Raw genomic sequence first — 19,253 nt, forward strand, 5'->3', positions numbered from 1 at the left:
CGAAGCTAGCCCGACCTGCTGGAGCCCCGAACTTTAACAACAGAGTGGTACAGGCAAAATGCCACTTGCCATAATGGGCTTCATGGGGAGAGGGAAATTGAGAGCAGTTCACCACCCATCAGGCATATGGAGCAATCACCTTTAGAACTTGGCCACAGCTCTTAAGTTACTAAGTCCAATGTCTGCATCCATGTGATGGACTGTCCTTGAAAGCAAGGATAGAGAGAGACAGAGAGAGAGAGAAAGAGAGAGAGAGAGAGAGAGAGAGAGAGAGAGAGAGAGAGAGAGAGAAAGAACTGCAGCACCTTCGTAAGCACGGGGCTGCAAGAGGCCAAGTGGACATGGCTCACCCAGGGGCTCCTGTGACTTCTTTTTGACTTTGTTGTCTGTGAGGCTGAGAAGCGGGGGCCTGATGGGCTGAGGGGGGAAGGAGTGCCCCATGTTGGGTGCCAGATGCCATACTTTTTGTGGGGAGGCCTCTTCTTGGGCACAGACTCCCGTTTCCCCTGCCCTGTTGTACACCATTGCAGGGGCCTAGTAGAATGATCTGAGACAGCAGGAGTGGAGCCATACAGGACTCTCTCAGTGGTAGCAGCTGGTGGAGTGGCAAGAGATGACCCAGAGTCTTGTCTGATGGACAATGCATTTATTGAACGGCAAAGCAGGGTATATAAAGGTTTATAGGAGGAAGTAAGATGTCTATTCAGTATATGGTTTGGGAGAAAAGGGGCAAAGAGAAGTAAGAAGTAGGGAAAAGGTCAGAATATTCCTAGCAAAGGTTGAGCAGAGGGTTTAATTGAACAAAGGAATGAGGAAAATAGGGTTATAACCAATAGACAGAAAGGGGTCTTCAGGGGAGAGAGAAGATAGATCATGTAAGAGTAAAGGACCAGAGGGGGTAGAAGAGTAAGGCGAATGTTCCTAGTAACTGTTTGACTGAGCAGAACAATGATATATAGGTCATATGTGATCGAGGAAAATGAACTTCCATTAACCTCTCTGTAAACAAACCATCTGGTTTGGGAACAAGGGAGCAAGTTATGTGTCAGGTTGTGCCGGGTCTTGTGAAACTGAGAGACTGACAGGTGAACTGAAACCTGAAGGCTGTTTTCTTCCATGGCCAATCTCTGGTAGGGAGAGACTAATAACCTTGCACCTCAGGCACCCATCTTTCAATGGGAGGTCCTACCACACCCAACCATATCCTCACAATTTCAGTACACTCTGCCATCATGATCCAGGACATGAATTGCCCCCCCTAAACTATTGTATTTTACTATTGACTATAAACCATTGATCCCCAATAAGGAAATTGAGAAAAAAAGGTGAATTCACCTTTTTCACCTCATCATGTGTGGAGCATGAAGGATTCATAGGAATCATGTTAAGTGAGATAAAGGTGAATATGGGATGATCCAAGTCATAGACAGATGTTGAAAAATAAGAACAGAAGGGAAAACACAAGGCAGAACATGGACTGCATTTGGTAGCCTTGTAATATAATTTGAGATCCCAAAGTATGATGACTCTAGTTTTGGCCTTTCTTCCCCAGGCTGTTTTGGTGATCCTAAGTGTTTTCTGGCTCCAGAGAAACCTTTCTGCTGTTGTCCTATTCCATGAAAGAAATCTGTTAGGTTGTTTTTAGGGATTGTAGATGACAAGGCAGCATGGTCTCTTTGATGATCTTCCTACCCATGAGCATGATATGCCTTTTCTCAGTCTTGTATCTCTTTCTATTTCCTTGCATGATCTATGACTCATAATTTTCAGTGTACAAGTTTTTCTAGCTTTATGGCTATTTCTGGAGCTACAGAAAAAGGATCCATTTCCAGAATGCTGCTCCTTCTAGTTTAGTGTTTACAGAGAGGAATGCCACTGATTGTTGCATACTGACATTGTAGCCACACCACTCTTTTGTTTATTGACACCCAAGAGTATTCTGCTAGATTCCTTAGGACTTTATAATAATGCTATCATATACTCTGAAGATAGTGTCAGATTACTTTGTGTCTCCTTCTAATTTTATTCTCTTGCCTAGTTGTTTTACCTAGGACTATCAATTCTATGCTGAATAGCAAAGGTGATAATATGCAATCATGTCTTGTGTCTGACTGAAATGAGAAACATTTAAATTTCTCACCATTGAGCATGATGTTGACTGGAGATTAGGTGCCAAAGTGACACACAAACCAGTGGAATACAATTGAAAACCTAGAAGTGCCCCCCACCTCCACTGTATAATTAATTTTTCACCAAAGTGCCAAAACATTATATGGATAAAGGAGAATCTCTTCAACAAATATTGTTGAAAGTATTTGTTGAAATCTCTTCAACAAATACTGTGAAAATTGAGTGGTAATGTTCAGACAAATGTAACTGGACCATCATTTATCACTAGGCACCAAAATTGACTTGAAATGGATCTAGTTCATGGAATATAGATCTGAAACTATCAGATACGTAGAATGAAATATTGGTGGAACATTTCTCAATGAATGCTTCACACATGTCTTTGAAGATCTGAGTCATTCACCAAAAAAAAAATATATAAATCAACTAATAGTACTACATCTGATAGCAAACCTTCTGCACAGCTAAGAGAACAGTGTTGAAATAGGAAAAGCACTCCAGAGAGTGGGAGAAGATTTATATAGGACATACAGCAGATAAAGGGCTAATAGCCAAAATATATAAAGAGCTCACCAAACTCAACACACACACACACACACACACACACACACACACACACACAGCCAAACAAGCACACTCTCTTTCAAACAACTCTATTAATATGGAGGGAGGATATGGACAGAATGAATATTAACCAATAAGAGATCCAGAAGGCAAAGAGATGTATGAAAGAACATTCAATGTCACTGATTTTCAAAGAACACAAATAATAACAACTACAACACAGCAAGTTTATTTACTAAGTTTATTTCTAAGATTGATGAATAGCTCATATTGTGGAAGATACATTATTACACAGTCACTCAAAAAGTAGTAGGAATGAAGTTCTGGAACCATTGTTGAAAAGGACAGAAAAAGCCCACCAGGTACCATAGTCTCCTACAAGTTTTATTCCATAAGCCTGGTTATGATCTCATAATGTTAAAAAGTTGGATATATTGGAGAAAGATCAACGCCAAAGCTCTTAATACGTCATCAGAATTCTACCTCACTAACACTAGGTATGGGGCAGGCTGTCTTGATCACATGTTCCTATATTCAGTTATCTGTGTGAGGGTGTTCAACACTCTCAGGAAAGATCTAAGGAGAAGACTTTCTTTTCTTTTTTTTTTTTAAAGGTAGATTTTAGAAAGGATTCTCTGGTATTGTTTTTGATCATCAAGAAAGGACAGATGACTGGATAACAAGAGGAGATAAACCGTGCGATACTCTCTAAGCCCTGACGATTACGGAGGTAGCATACATAGAGGGTAAAGCAACAGCTGGTCCAGTAACAAAAGACAAAGCAGATCACAAGGGCCACGATTGTGTGGGTGGCCTTGCTTTCAAAAGAGGGTCGTGGACAGAGGCTGGTGCTGTGGACACGCTGCACTGTCTTTCGGTGCATGAAGAGGAGCTTGACCATGTACACACTGGCCCAGATCATGAGAAACACACACAGGAAATCACCAACAAACATGTCCACTGTCGGCAACATATCAGGTTCTGCTCCTATGCAGTACTTAAGATTATAGACCTGTCCAAGGTTAGTGATATTGTAGGGGGCACTAATACATAGTGCCACCTGGATGTACATCAGCAAATTTATTATCCAGATCAAAGTAATGGTAGGGAAAACAAATGAGCAGATTCTGGGTTTGAGCCATGCCCATCTGGAGTTGAATGGAGCAATTTTGATGGCTTGGAACAGACTCAGGAAGGATGTGCAACAGAGGGAAACACCACGACATACCCGGTGTGAAAGAGTCACTACCTTACAGCCAAAGTCTCCCATGAAATTTCTAATTCCAAAGAAATACACAATTTCTGGAATCCCACTCAAAGAAACTGTCATAAAATTAGCTAGCGTTAAATGGATGATGATCAGATCTATCGACTTCTTTGCATGGGGCTGAAATAAGAAGGTGTTGATGTATAGCAGGAGGAGCATGATGTTTGCAACAAAGCCAATCCCAAACTGGCAGAAAAAAAAATTCCTACAATGCTGTCATTCATCAGTATCACCATTGTGTATACTTGCAGTCAATATTTGAACACAAATATTTATAAGCTTAGTAGAAATGGCAGGACTCTATGAAACTGTACCAGATGATCACTCACTGTAGTAGAATGTCCAAAAATCAACACTTTTGTCTTTCATAAATGCCCCAGCCCCAGAGTCAGCATCTAAGATGGCTGTATGAAGGTGAGTCTAGTGTACATGTGCTCAGGAAATCACTTCAGATTCCAATATTCTTGTAGAACAAGGAGCCTGTAGCCAACTACAAGAGCTGTAGAGATAAAGATGCAAAAGAAACCACAGAGGAAAACTTGCAATCACATGTGAAGTGCAGAGGAATACCTAGGAATATTGAATAAGACAAAGGCAAGTTGTGAGTTGTGAGTTGCTTGTCTGTCCACCCCACTCCAGGCCCTGTAACATGCTGACTCAAAGAAGAAGACTGTTTTCAGGAGCTTGCCTTCCAGAGATCAGCTTCATTGCACCCCCACAGGGAGCTTGCCTGGCTGCATTCCAGAGGCATACTGCACCTCAGATTCCAGCATGAAAATGTTTTCTGCTAACTTTCTTTTTAAAAATTTATTTATTATTTAATTTTCTAATCTTTATTTATTTGATAGAGACAGCTAAAAATTGAGATCAAGGGGGAGACAGAGAGACAAAGACATAGAGAAACCTGCAGCACTGCTTCACCACTTGTGAAGCTTTCCCCCTGGAGGTGGGGGCCAGGGGCTTAAACCCTATTCCTTGTACACTGTAACATATGCACTCAACCAGGAACACCACCATCTGGAAAGGTTCTTAGACTGCTAGAATCAGAACATATCAGAGCAGTTCTTGAATCAGCATTGTGCCAGGACACAGAGAAAGGGTACTTCACACCCCTTTTGGGAATTGATGAATTAGTCTATCCAGAGAGTGAGACCTGACCAGTCAGCAGCTTTCTGTCCACTTGACTATTTGGGGGTATGAATTGTGGCTAAGCAGATTTGAAAAGTGAATTGTAATGAATTGCTTGTGGATATTTGAAGCTAGGGGAATAAAACTCCCAGGGAGTGTGGACTCTCACCCACTATGCCCTAGTCCTGTCTGCCAGTATTGTGTCTACACTAAGTCTTCAGAGAAAGCCACAGCAACAGAACCCACAGGTAATGAAGCACAGTTTTAGTGGCTTGGGGAAGGTGCAGGTGATGAGTGTGAGCAGGGATCCTCTGAAGGGACGGCCTGCCTGCTTCAGGCAGTGTTACTGTTGAGTCACATCACTGTGCAAGTGTGTATGAGGGCTTCACTTGACTGGTCCTGAACTGCAGGAAACACCAGAGATAATCTGACAGACTGTCAAACAAACAGACAAACAGGTAGTCACACCATCAACTCAGCTGTGTAGCACCACTAACTTACCACTGCAACGGACATCTGCAAGGACAGGTAATTTGGGAACTTGGAGAAGCTTCCTCAGACCGACTCACTCCCCAGATGGTAATAAGAGAACTAGTCTGCTGCTTGCCTCCACCAAGGCCTCTACACACCAGCACCACCAGCACCACTAGCACCACTGGGTGTGCTCATGTGTGCACACTGCTGTTTGCTTCTTTTGTAGATGCTTTGACTATTTCAGTTTGTCATTAGTCTCCCTTTCTGAGTGTGAATGTGTTCTGTTACTCTTTTTATTACTTCTCTCTGTGTGTTCCTTTTTGATTGCACTTTTTAAAAATTTTTTGGTAATTGTTTTGTTTCTCTGTATAGTTTGAGCAGCAGCCACTTTACTGCTCATCTATCACAGACAGCTCACAGACAGGAGCGACAGCTCCTCCCACTCTTTTTGTTTTTAAATTTTATTATATTTATTTATTGATTGATTAGAGATAGCCAGAAATTTAGAGAGATGGGGTGACAAGAAGAGAGTCAGAGAAACACCTGCAGCACTGCTTCACTACTCGTGAAGCTTTCCTTCTTCAAGTAGGCACTGAGGGCTCGAACCTGGGTGCTTGCGCCAATCCCTAATTAGACTATTTCTGTGAATTTCCTACAAGACTCTTCCCTGGATTCGGTTGCATTTGCACAGGAAACAGACTCCACCATATGCTGCTAAGACATAAACACAGTGGAGGGAACATCTGTAGAAACCTACATAACACTCACCACAAATTTCAAAAGACACCAAACTTAATTGTCCCCAATCATAGTGTCCTGGATCCCCACTCTGCCCCACTAGGGAAAGATAGAAACAGGCTGGAAGTATGGATCAAGCTGCTAACCTCCATGTCCACTGTAGAAGCCACGACAGAAGCCAGACCTTCCACCTTCTGAACCCCATAGAGATCTTTGGTCCACACTCCTAGAGGGATAAAGAATAGGGAAGCTTCCAATGGAGGGGATGGAATATGGAACTCTGGTGATGGGAACTGTATGGAATTGTATCCCTCTTATCCCACAATCTTGTCTATCATTATTAAATCACTAATAAATAAAGCATATATATCCAGTTTAGCCATTAATGCTGCTCTGCTTTTGCGAGATTTCAAAGATTTATATTTCTGTCAGTAACATTGTGGTGTTTTTCTCCTGTTCGTTTAGGGTTTTGTCAGATTAATTTCCATACATCCTCATAGAACTATTAGGAGGCCTTATTGCTAGGGGAGCTTTCTTTTGGGTCTTCCTGTCCATTTCCAGCACTGTTTTTCTTTTGTTCTCTCTATTGTTTTTTTAAACTAGAGCACTGCACAGCACTTATTCGGTGGTGCTAAGTAAGCTATCAGAGCACCAGGCACTAAGACCACCCTGCACAACTACCATGCAGTCTCCCCTGTTCTCAGCTCAGCTCTTCTTTACAATGACTCAGTGAGGCATCTCTGCAGACTCCATGCATTCCTGTAACACAGTAAATAAATGAAGCCTCATGTGTTACTAGACTGACCCAAATGATTTGCTTTTTGAAGTGAGGCAAACAAATGTTCATCTAACATTATGAGGGTATTTATCAACCAGCCCTGTTTCACCACTTGTGAAGCTTTCCCCTTTCAGGTGGGGACTTGGGGCTTGAGCTTGTATCCTTGTTCACTGTAATGGGTACTTAAAACCAGGTGTGCCATCACCCGGCCCTTTTAAGTTACTCTCTTCCTCCACCAGACTCTTTACAGTCATGTCCTGGGATCTCAGCAAAATCATTTTCTCTTATTGAACAGATGAACAGACGCTGACTCACACCCCTAGCAAAGCACTGATCTAATGAAATATGCATCAAATTGAAGTTCATTGTTGGTCATTAATATTGCCTTATGTTGTATTTATATAGAATGCTTATAGAATTACATGTAAACAAAAAGAATTACATATTGTAAAATTTTCATTAAATAATGTACAATTCTGTAGGCTTTGATAATAAAATCATACAAGGCAACACTCATGTAGAACATACAATTGGTAGATGAGTACTATATAATTTTATACAATTGCCTATACAATTTTAATATTTATTGAGATTTCTATATAAAGTTTTGATAGCTACATCATTTTCATTTATCCATGAGATTGGGTTCAACTGTTACTTCTTCAGTGACTCCCCTCATATGATTTGTAACTCATGCCAGTATAACATTAATTCACACTCTCGTGTGTGACTAAGAATCACAGAGCAAACTTTATTTGCAAAGCCCTTTCAAGAAAAGGGGTTGCTTTTCATCTGAGTGTGTAAGTTTAGATTGGGATGACTACATCTAATAGAAGTCCTATTTACAAATGTGTGAAATAAATAAAAGATTTTGCAAAGACTTTCCTTGAAGTTTTACTACCACATACCTTTGATTCATAAAATTATATTCATGACTTAGTGTAGAAGCGAAATGATATCAAAATGGGTTGTACGGAAAGGAAAATATACAGAAAAGAGTCATAGTGCAGACAGACTTAATAAATTAGTGAATGTCTGACAATTCTATCAAATAGAAAAATGAACAGAACCCACTTGATGATGTTACAGGATGATGAGCAGTACAGTAGTAAAACACAGCTTATGTAGTCCCAGGTCAACCCATCATCCTGGAATCCCCCATATATACAATGGGCCTGGACCTCTGATAGACTTCTCTCTTCACCGTCACTTCTACCATGTATATCATTGTATGCCCTATTGTTGGTTTCTTCAGAATTGTACCTCACTAGGAACTAGCTATGAACTAGTGGGGAGTGCCCCACTCTCTGGAGGGAGCCTGGTTCAGCCTACTCTGCCACTGAAAGAAGACTGGTCCTGAAATGAGTGCAATCTAGAATGTTTCCAATTGTGACCATGGACTGTGAACCCAGCCTGACAGGGACTCAGAGGTGACAGAGGCTCCTGTGCTAAATATGACTATATACAGGCCCTGGGTCAGATCAGTGTGATCAACAGCCAATTATTTTTATGTATTTTCTTTAGGTTTGGGACCTAGTCTCTGCCTTCATTCAGCTTTCTAGTCCTATTCTCAACTCTGACAACATCTTCCCAGACAAGCATTTTAGATCAGCTCCATGTGAGCATCAAGGACCAGCAAAAATGGGTCCCTAGGAACATATCTAAAACAGGCTTCCCATCTCTTTTCACACTAAAATTCCTGTTCTCATCTGCTCTATTCCAACTTTTTGGTTTCTGTTTAACAAACGTTTTGTCCTGCTTTATTTTATATCTTACTGCATTTCAGCCAGCAAGTTGCAGATGCTGCTAGGATTCCATTCTGAACTCTCTGTGCTGATTACTCCACCAGTGTGTCCCAGAATCTCACCCTTCTAGAACCCTATCACACTAGGGAAAGATAGAAACAGCTTGGGGTTATGGATCAACTTGTCAAGTGGAGTCAGTTACAGAAGCTAGAACTCTTACTTTCTGCACCCCAAAAAGTATTAATTCATACTCCTTGAGGGGGATAAATTTTAGGAGATGATGACCAGGTGACTCCTAATTTCAATCAGGACCCAGGGAAAGAAGAGGAATAAAGAAAAAAAGAAAGGACTTTTAGAAGTAGTAGGAATGTCTTATAAAGGAAGAGAGGGACGACCATAAAAAAATGGGCAAATATATATATACATACTGATAGTGATAGGAATTGTAGTCTATTTATATCTTTGATCTTGAAACACTCCTGCATTTTCTAATGGAGGGATTGTGGACACCTAGCTCTGGTTGTGGGGATGGTGTGGAATTTTAGTCCTATTGTATTTATTTATTTATTTTTATTTATTTGTTAAATGGAAACACTGAAAGATCATAATAAGAGGGGCACAATTCCCACCACCAGAGCTCCATATCCCATCGCATGCCCTGATAGCTTTCCTATTCTAATTTTTTTTAAACTATAAAAAATTTTTTTTTGCCTTCAGGGTTATTGCTGGGGCTTCCCCCCCCCCTTTTGTTGCCCTTGCTTTTTTATCGTTGTTGTGGTTATTATTATTGTTGTTATTGCTGTCGTTGTTGGATTGGACATAGAGAAATTTAGAGAGGAGGGGAAGACTGAGAGGGTGAGAGAAAGACAGACACCTGCAGATCTGCTTACTGCCCGTGAAGCGACCCCTCTGCAGGTGAGCTGGTGGGGGCAAAAATCTTAGGTGTTCTTGAACTTCACGCTATGCGTGCTTAAACTACTGTGGTACAACCTGGCCCCCTAATAAGCTTTCTTATTCTTTTTTAAAAAAGTATTTTATTTATTTTTTAAATATTTATTTTCCCTTTTGTTGCCCTTGTTGTTTTTCAATGTTGTTGTAGTTATTATTGTTATAATTGTTAGATAAGACAGAGAGAAATGGAGAGAGGAAGGGAAGACAGAGAGGTGGAGAGAAAGATAGACACCTAGAGACGTGCTTCAAGCCCTGTGAAGTGACTCCCCTGCAGGTGGGGATCTGGGGGCTCTAACCAAGATCCTTATGCTGGTCCTTGTGCTTTGCCTCACGTGCGCTTAACCTGTTGCACAATCACACAACTCTTGCTTTCTTATTCTTTAACCCTGTGGAAGTATGGACCCAGGGTCACCATGGGGTGCAGAATGTGGAAGGTCTGGCTTCTGTAATTGCTTCCCCCCCCCAACATGGGCTTTAGCAGTTCTATCCATACTCCCAGCCTGTCTCTCTCTTTCCCTAGTGGGGCAGGGATATGGGCAAGTGGGGCTCCAGGACACATTGGTGGGGTTGTCTGTCCAGAAAAGTCAGGTTGATAAGATCTGGAACCTGGTGGCCCAGGCAAGACCAAGGCCCTCTATAGTCCTTTTACATTACAGTTTTGTAATTAAATATTGAATCACCAATAGAACAATGAAAATACCATACTGGAGTGAAAAAACATAGGAAAAGATGAAAAGTAATTTAAATCATGATAGAGTGGAGTAACATTTTAGAGACTAGAATGAAGTTTCAGGGCTAACAAGCAGCTCACCTGAGTAGCACAAATGCATCTCCTGTAGACAGCCCCAGCTTCCATTCTGGACGCCACTTCTGTTTAGCAAGCTCACTTCTGTGGTGTCTTATTTCTTTGCCTATCTGTCTCTGATTTTCTCTTTCTATCTAAAAATTAGCCTATATAACTGAAGTCCCCACAGATAATAAAAAATAGGTACTATAGCAAGGAAGATAATAGAAAAATTGGAAGGATATTAGTAATCTAGTATGAAAAGTAAAAGGATATGGGTCTGAAGTGACAAGCAGAGCAGAAGCTGAAATTTAGCAAGGATATAAACATTACTGTTAAAGTTGATATGTAATAAATAAATGTGAATATAGGAATTAACTTTGAACACATTAGGAAAAATAAAATTAAATGACTAACTTAGAGAGCTAAAGATAAGGGCATATTGAAGACCAAATTAGAAAAGCATAAAGAAGAAATTATCCTGAAGAATGGCAAGGTCAATGCATCCTGTGAGAATAGCAGAGAGAAGGGAACTTACCTAGGCTGAATCTGCTGAGGGTCCCTTCTCATGAATTGCAGTTCTGGGGTGGGGCAGTTCCTGCAGGCAGACTTATAGGAGGGGACCAGCAGCTGCCTCCCCTGGGCCTGTGGCCAGTGTGTGCAGAGTGAACTTTCTGATGTGTCCCTGGACTAACAAATGACTCTCTTTGTTCCAGAGGTTTTCCTGGCTAATTAAAAAACTTTTCAATTAATTCTAATAGCTGCAGTGACAATCATCTTTCCCTAACTTTGTGACTGATCCAGTGGAGGTCTATTCAGAGCACAGGAGACTAGACGTTAACTTGGAGTTAATTGCTTTCAGCTGCTGGGACCCCCAAAGAAGGCTGATTGTCTCATCAAAGCTCAGTCATTCAGAGTCTCTTCTCTCCTCTGAGGCATCTCTCAATCCACACCTGGTGTTAGGGCAACTCAGTGTCCACTGACCTGATAGAGAAGAAAGTTTCCATCTGTAACCTAGAGTTCCTCAAACACAAGTGAACTCTTTTTCAAATTTATTCTTTCATTATTTGAGAGATAGATAGAAGGCAGTGCAGTTGGCATGTGTGGTGCTGGGGCTCAAGCCTGTGGCCTAAGGCAGCTGGTCTTGTGTTCCACCACAAGCTTTACCTTCCCACAAACAGGCCTTTCAACTGAATTCTTCATACATTGTGTTAGGGAGCATATAAACTCCCTGGTGCTCTCCACAGGGTTCCAGATACTTTTTGCAAATAGGATGTTCTATTGAATATTTCAAATGCACCACTCACTCCAAAACAGAAAATGAAGCTGTAATTCATGTTCCCGCACAAGGAGAGAAATACAGACATCAGTCAGAAACAGTTCATATGAAGGAGGTGAGTTGTAATGTCTTTAAAAGTTAATGATGTGACTTGCAGGGGAGTCAGAGTTTTGTTCCCAGAGTGATGCCTCCTGCTTATCCCTCCATGAACACAGTCAGTCACAGCACATCTGATCCGAAGGTGTTAGGTCTTATCTCCATACTGGCTGACTGCTCTGTTCTGATTCAATGGAGGCCAATGCACTGCCAAAACAGATCTACATACTTTTAACATAAGATTTTATTCATATATTGTCTAGAAAATGTAATTTTCATATACAAGAAGGTATTTCCATTTGATTTCATTTTGCATAATTTCTTGGAAAGAGAAAGTGCAAAAACCTAGAATATGTTTTCATCACACCATTGAAAATTGACCCCATAAGTGGAAGACATTTTCCTAGAAAGACTTTTTTTGACAGAACACATATTTTTTTGTTGAAATGTAATTATATATATATTCATATATCATTTTTCTATGCATATTGAATTATAATATGATAAAAGTTTTAGGTATTTTCACTAAAAATGCACATATGTATCTGCTATGTTATGTTCACCATAACACAGACTTTACTGCGAAATGAGCTGATGACCTTATCTACCCATTGAATACTTCCTTCCCTTCTAGTAAACACTAGTTAGATTTATAGTCTAAGAGCTCCTTTAGGTTTTATTTAGCCTATTCATTTTATTGGTTGCTATATATGCCAGGTAGGAGAGAAATCTTACATGTTTGTCTGTTGTTTTCGACAGGCTGGCTTCATGGGTGGGTAACAGACGACCAGGGACTCATGGTTGAGCTGTACACAGTATCTCTTTATTTATGCAGGACGCAGCGCAATCTATACCAAGCTAAGCTAAACTAACACAACTACCAGCTAACTAAAACGAACAATGTTGTCCTTACATACTTTCCAAGTAGGGTGTAAACAGGATGTAGAGAGTGTGGAGAGAAAAGTGACTGGTGAAAATCAGGATGTGACAAGGAGAAAGGGCAGAGCAGGCAAGAATTCTATCATTGAACGACTAATGCCCTGGAGGGAGGGTGGTGCTTGTTAACAGAGGTTATGTAAATAGAATACAGTGTTATGTAAATAGAATGCAGTGTTAAGCAGGGGGGATTTAAACCAAATGAAACAGAAAAGGTTTTTAGAAGTAGAATTAGAAGCATACCAACATTTGTCTTTTTCCATTTGAATAAACATATTACCCTCTCATTCATGTGTGATGTTGCAGATGAGAGGATTTCACCTTTTTAAAGTTGAGTAATAATCCATTTTTATACAAATGTGCACTCTATGTTTTTTTTATAATTTGCTTTTTTCTTTTTTGGCCTCCAGCATTATTGATGGGGCTTAATACTGGCACTATGATTCAGCTGCTCCTGACAGCAATTTCCCCCACTTTTTATTGGTAGGTTAGACAGAAATTGAGAGAAGATGGGGTCATAGAGAGGGAGAGAGAAAGATTGAGACCTGAAGACCTGCTTTACCAGTCGTGTAGAATCTCCTCTGCAGGTCAGGAACCAGCAGCTCAAATCTGGATTGTTGGTTCAATACATAATGTCTCAGTAAACATGGTGGTATAGAAATCTCCCTAAATTCATATTTTAGAACTTTCTAGATAAATGCCTTACAGTGGAAGAAGAGCATTGAATGTAATTTCAATTTTTTTTCCTCCAGTGTTATTTCTGGGGCTTGTTGCTTGCCCCATGAATCCACTGATCCTGGAGACTACTTTTCCCATTTGTTACCCTTGTTGTTGCCCTTGTAGTTGTTGTTGTAGTTGTTGTTGTTGGATAGAACAGAGAGAAATCGGGAGAAATGGGAAAAACAGAGAAGGGGAGATTAAGATAGACACCCGCAGACCTGCTTCACTGCTTGCAAAGTGACCCCTCTGCAGGTGGGAAGCTAGACGCTCTAACAGGGATCCATATCCTGGTCCTTGCAATTTGTGCCATATGCACTTAACCCACTGCACTACTACCCAACCCCTTTAGTTTTTAATTTCTGAGGAATCTTTATAATGCCTTCTCTCTCTCTGTCTTTTGCACTTTCCTCCAGGGTTACTGCTGGGTCTCAGTGCCTATGCTATGAATACACTGCTACTGGAGACTATTTTTCCCTTTTCTTGCCCTTGTTGTTTTATCATTGTTGTTATTATTATTGTTTTTATTACAATAGTTGTTTGATAGGACAGAGAGAAATCAAGAGAGGAGGGGAAGACAGAGGGGGAGAGAAACATAGACATCTGCAGATCTGCTTCACCACCTGTGAAGTGACAGCCCCCTGCAGGTGGGGAGTCAGGAGCTCGAACCAACATTTCGACATGTCCTAATGCTTCCTGCTATGTTTGCTTAACCCACTGCACTACTGCCCAGCCATCATAATGCTTTCTTAATGACCACATATTTCAAGCTAAGCTAAGCTAAGCTAAGTGGATGAGTGTCTGAGTAAGTTGTGGTATTATATAGACATTGAAATAACACCCAAGAGTATTCTGTTGGATTCCTTAGGACTTTCTATTAATGCTATCATATACTCAGCAGATAGTAACAGATTTACTTCTTCTCTTCCAACCTCTTTTTAATTTCTTTCTCTTGCCTAGTTGCTAAGGAGAGGACTATCAATTCTAGGCTGAATAGTAAAGGTGATAGTAGGCAATCATGTCTTGTACCTGATTGAAATGAGAAACTTTTAACCCAGCTATTAAAAACAGTGAATTCACCTTTTTCAGCCCATCTTGGACAGAGTTTGAGGGAATCATATTAAGTGAGGTAGGTCAGAAACAAAAGGAAGATATAGGATATGGTATCACTCATAGCAGAAGTAGAAAACAAGATCAGAAAGGAGAACACACACCAGTACTTGGACTGGAGTTGGTGTATTGCACCAAAGTAAGAGACTCTTGGGAGGGGGGAAGGGTCAGGTCCTGGAACATGATGGCAGAGGAGGAACGGGGGGGGGGTGTTGAATGATTATGTGGAAAACTGGGAATTGTTACACACATTCAAACTATTGTGTATTTCAAAATTTTAGTTACTTTAGTGGGGGATAATGTTTTAAAGTCAACAGAAATACAATAGTTTCTTCATACATAACATTTCCCAGATTTCCACATAACAGTACAACCCCTGCTATGTCCTCCTCTGCCGTACTTCTTGTGGGAGGCTTCTTCTTGGGCACAGACTCCCAGCTTACCTGCCCTGTTGTACACCACTTGCAGGGGCCTAGGAGTATGATCCAAGACAGCAGGGTTGGAGCCGTACAGGACTCTCTCAGTGCAAGCAGCTAGTGGCCTGTCAAGAGATGACCCGGAGACTTGTCTGATGGACAATCTGTTTATTGAACAGCAAGGCAGGTTTATAAGGGGTCGTAGGAGGATGTAAGTTGTCTATGCCATATATGGTTTGGGAGAAAAGGGGCAAAGAGAGGTAAGGGTTTGGGAAAAAGTAACAGCATTCCTAGCAAATCTTGAGTAAGGGGTTTAATTCATCAAAGGAACAAGGAAAGTAGGGTTATCAATATAACCAGTGGGGCTGGAGGACTAAGGAGAAAGTTCCTAGTTACTCTTTGATTGAGCAGAACAATGATATATGGGTCATATGTGATCAATGAAAATGAACTTCATTGACCTCTGAGTAAACAAACTATTAGGTTTGGGAACAAGGAAGTAAGCTATGTGTCAGGAGGTGCCGGGTCTTGTGAGGCTGAGAGACTGACAGGTGAACTGAAGCCCGAAGGCCATTTTCTCTCATGCTCAATCTCTGGTAGAGAGAGACTAAAAGGGCAACCTGCACCTCAGGCACCCATCTTTAAAAGGGAGGTCCTACCATGCTCAACCATATGTTCACAATTTCCCTACACTCTGCTATCATGATCCAGGACATGACTTCCCCCCTACCAAACTAGTGTATTTTACTGTTGACTGTAAACCATTAATCGCCAATAAGGAAATTGAGAAAAAAAAAAAAAGGTGGATTCACCTTCTTCACCTCATCATGTGTGGAGCATGAAGGATTCATAGGAATCATGTTAAGTGAGATAAACCAGAAAGAGAAAGGTGAATATGGGATGACCCATGTCATAGACAGATGTTGAAAAATAAGAACAGAAGGGAAAACACAAGGCAGAACATGGACTGCATTTGGTAGCCTTGTAATATAATTTGAGATTCCAAAGTATGATGACTCTAGTTTTGGCCTTTCTTCTCCAGGCTGTTTTGGTGATCCTAAGTGTTTTCTGGTTCCAGAGAAACCTTTCTGCTGTTGTCCTATTCCATGAAAGAAATCTGTTAGGTTCTTTTTAGGGATTGTAGATGACTAGGCAGGATGGTCTCTTTGATGATCTTCCTACCCATGAGCATGATATGCCTTTTCTCAGTCTTGTATCTCTTTCTATTTCCTTGCACGATCTATGACTCATAATTTTCAGTGTACAAGTTTTTCTAGCTTTATGGCTATTTCTGGAGCTACAGAAAAAGGATCCATTTCCAGAATGCTGCTCCTTCTAGTTTAGTGTTTACAGAGAGGAATGCCACTGATTGTAGTGTACTGACACTGTACCCATGCCACTTTTTTGTTTAATGACACCCAGGACTATTCGGCTAAATTTCTTAGAACTTTCGAATAATTCTATCATATACTCTGCAGATAGTGTCAATTTACATCTTCTCTTCCAATGTGTCTCCTTTTAATTTCTTTCTCTTGCCTAGTTGCTATGCCTAGGACTATCAATTCTGTGCTGAATAGCAAAGGTGATAGTGTGCAGTCATGTCTTCTGCCTGACTGAAATGAGAAACTTTTAAATTTCTCACCATTAAGCATGATGTAGACTGGAGATTAGGTGCCAAAATGACACACAAGCCAGTGGAATACAATGAAAGCTCAGAAATGCCCCCCCCCGCTCTACTGCTTAAATAATTTTTCACCAGGTGCCCAAAATGTTAATTGGAGAAAGAAGAATCACTTCAACAAATACTGTTGTGAAAGTTGAGTGGTAAAGTGCAGACAAATGTAACTGGACCATCGTTTATCACCAGGCACCAAAATTCACTTCAAATGGATCTAATTCATGGAATCTAGATGAGAAACTATCAGATACATAGAAGGAAATATTGGTGGAATCCTTCTCATGAATGCTTCACACACATCTTTGACAATTTAAGTCATTCAGCAAAAGAAATAAAGATAAATCAACCAAAGCTACTGCAAAGCTACTGCACAGCTAAGATAACAGTATCAATCAGAAGAAACACTCCAGAGAGCTGGAGAAGTTTTATATAGGACACAAATAAGATAAAGGGCTAATAGCCAAAATATATAAAGAGCTCACCAAACTCAACACACACAGACACACACAGACAAACACAGACACACACACAGACACACACACACAGACGCACACACACACACACACACACACACAGACACACACAGACACACACACACACACACACACACACACACACAGCCAAACAAGCACACTCCCTTCCAAACTACTCTATTAAATATGGAGGGAGGACATGGACAGAATATTCACCAATAAGAGAACCAGAAGGCAAAGAGATGTATGAAAAAAACATTCAATGTCACTGATTATCAAAGAATACAAATAATATCAACTACAACACAGCAAGTTTATTTACTAAGTCTATTTCTAGGATTGATGAATAGCTTCTTCTTCTAGCTCATATTGTGGAAGAGACATTATTACACAGTCACTCAAACAATAGTAGGAATGAAGTTCTGGGACCATTGTTGAAAAGGAGAGAAAAAGCCCACCAGGTACCATAGTCTCCTACAAGGTTTATTCCGTAAGCCTGGTTATGATCTCACAATGTTAACAAGTTGGATAGATTGGAGAAGGGTTGATGTAAAAGCTCTTAATACGTCATCAGAATTCTACCTCACTAACACTAGGTATGGGGTAGGCTGCCTTGATCACATGTCCCTATATTCAGATATCTGTGGGAAGGTGTTCAACACTCTCAGGAAAGATCTAAGGAGAAGACTATCTTTTTGTTTGTTTGTTTTTTTCCCAAGGGTAGAATTTAGAAAGGACTCTCTGGTATTATTTCTGGTCATCAAGCAAGAACAGATGACTGTATAACAAGAGGATATAAACAGTGTGATGTTCTGTAAGCCCTGTCTATTACGGAGGCGACATACATAGAGGGTAAAGCAATAGCTGGTCCAGTGAAAAAAGACAAAGCAGCTCACAAGGGCCAGGATTGTGTGGATCGCCTTGGTTTCTCGGGTGGGTCGTGGACAGAGGCTGGTGCTGTGGACACCCTGCACTGTCTTTCGGTGCATGAAGAGGAGCTTGACCATGTACACACTGGCAAAGATCATGAGGAACACACACAGGAAATTGCCAAAAAACATGGCCCCTTGAATTGCAGCAAACTGCAACTGGTCCGGGTCTGCTCCTATGCAGTACTTGAGATTATAGACCTGTCCGAGGTTAGTGATATTGTAGGGGGACTTAATACTTAGTGCCACCTGGATGCAGATCAGCAAGTTTACTATCCAGAAAAAGAAGAAGGCAGGGAAAATGAATGAGGAGATTCTGGGTTTGAGCCATGCCCATCTGGAGTTGCTGGGAGCAATTTTGATGGCTTGGAACAGATGACGTGCAACAGAGGGAAACACCACAACACACCCGGTGTGAATAAGTCACTGCCTTACAGCCAAAGTCTCCCATGAAATTTCTAATTCCAAAGAAAAACACAATTTCTGGAATCCCACTCAAAGAAATTGTCATAAAATTAGCTAGAGTTAAATGGACGATGATCAAATCTATCGACTTCTTTGCATGGGGCTGAAATAAGAAGGTGTTGATGTATAGCAGGAGGAACATGGTGTTTGCAACAAAGCCAATGCCAAACTGGCAGAAAAAAAATTCCTACAATGCTGTCATTCATCAATATCACCATTGTGTATACTTGCAGTCAATATTTGAACATAAATATTTATAAACTTAGTAGAAATGGCAGGACTCTATGAAACTGTATCAGATGATCACTCACTGTAGTATAATGTCCAAAAATCAACACTTTTGTCTTTCATAAATGCCCCAGCCCCAGAGTCAGCATCTAAGATGGCTGTATGAAGGTGAGTCTAGTGTACATGTGCTCAGGAAATCTCTTCAGATTCCAATATTCTTGTAGAACAAGGAGCCTGTAGCCAACTACAAGAGCTGTAGAGATAAAGATGCAAAAGAAACCACAGAGGAAAACTTGCAATCACATGTGAAGTGCAGAGGAATACCTAGGAATATTGAATAAGACAAAGGCAAGTTGTGAGTTGTGAG

General features: G+C 40.8%; 1 protein-coding gene and 1 pseudogene across 1 annotated transcript; both read right to left on the reverse strand.

Annotated features, from left to right (window-relative positions):
- Positions 1-3,259: 3,259 nt before the first annotated feature.
- On the reverse strand, positions 3,260-4,134 carry LOC103117161 (vomeronasal type-1 receptor 4-like). Its single transcript, XM_007527173.3, has one exon. It carries the CDS (start codon positions 4,118-4,120, stop codon positions 3,260-3,262), a length of 861 nt encoding a protein of 286 aa, XP_007527235.1. The 5' UTR covers positions 4,121-4,134.
- Positions 4,135-17,881: 13,747 nt separating this feature from the next.
- Positions 17,882-18,800, reverse strand: LOC103117162 (vomeronasal type-1 receptor 1-like; annotated as a pseudogene).
- Positions 18,801-19,253: the final 453 nt, after the last annotated feature.

This window comes from Erinaceus europaeus, chromosome 9 (genome assembly GCF_950295315.1).
Source record: "Erinaceus europaeus chromosome 9, mEriEur2.1, whole genome shotgun sequence".
NCBI classification, from domain to species: Eukaryota; Metazoa; Chordata; class Mammalia; order Eulipotyphla; family Erinaceidae; genus Erinaceus; species Erinaceus europaeus.

Excerpts from the sequence above, each read along its gene's own strand:
- LOC103117161 (XM_007527173.3), bottom strand. The coding sequence starts at position 4,120 with ATGCTCCTCCTGCTATACATCAACACCTTCTTATTTCAGCCCCATGCA.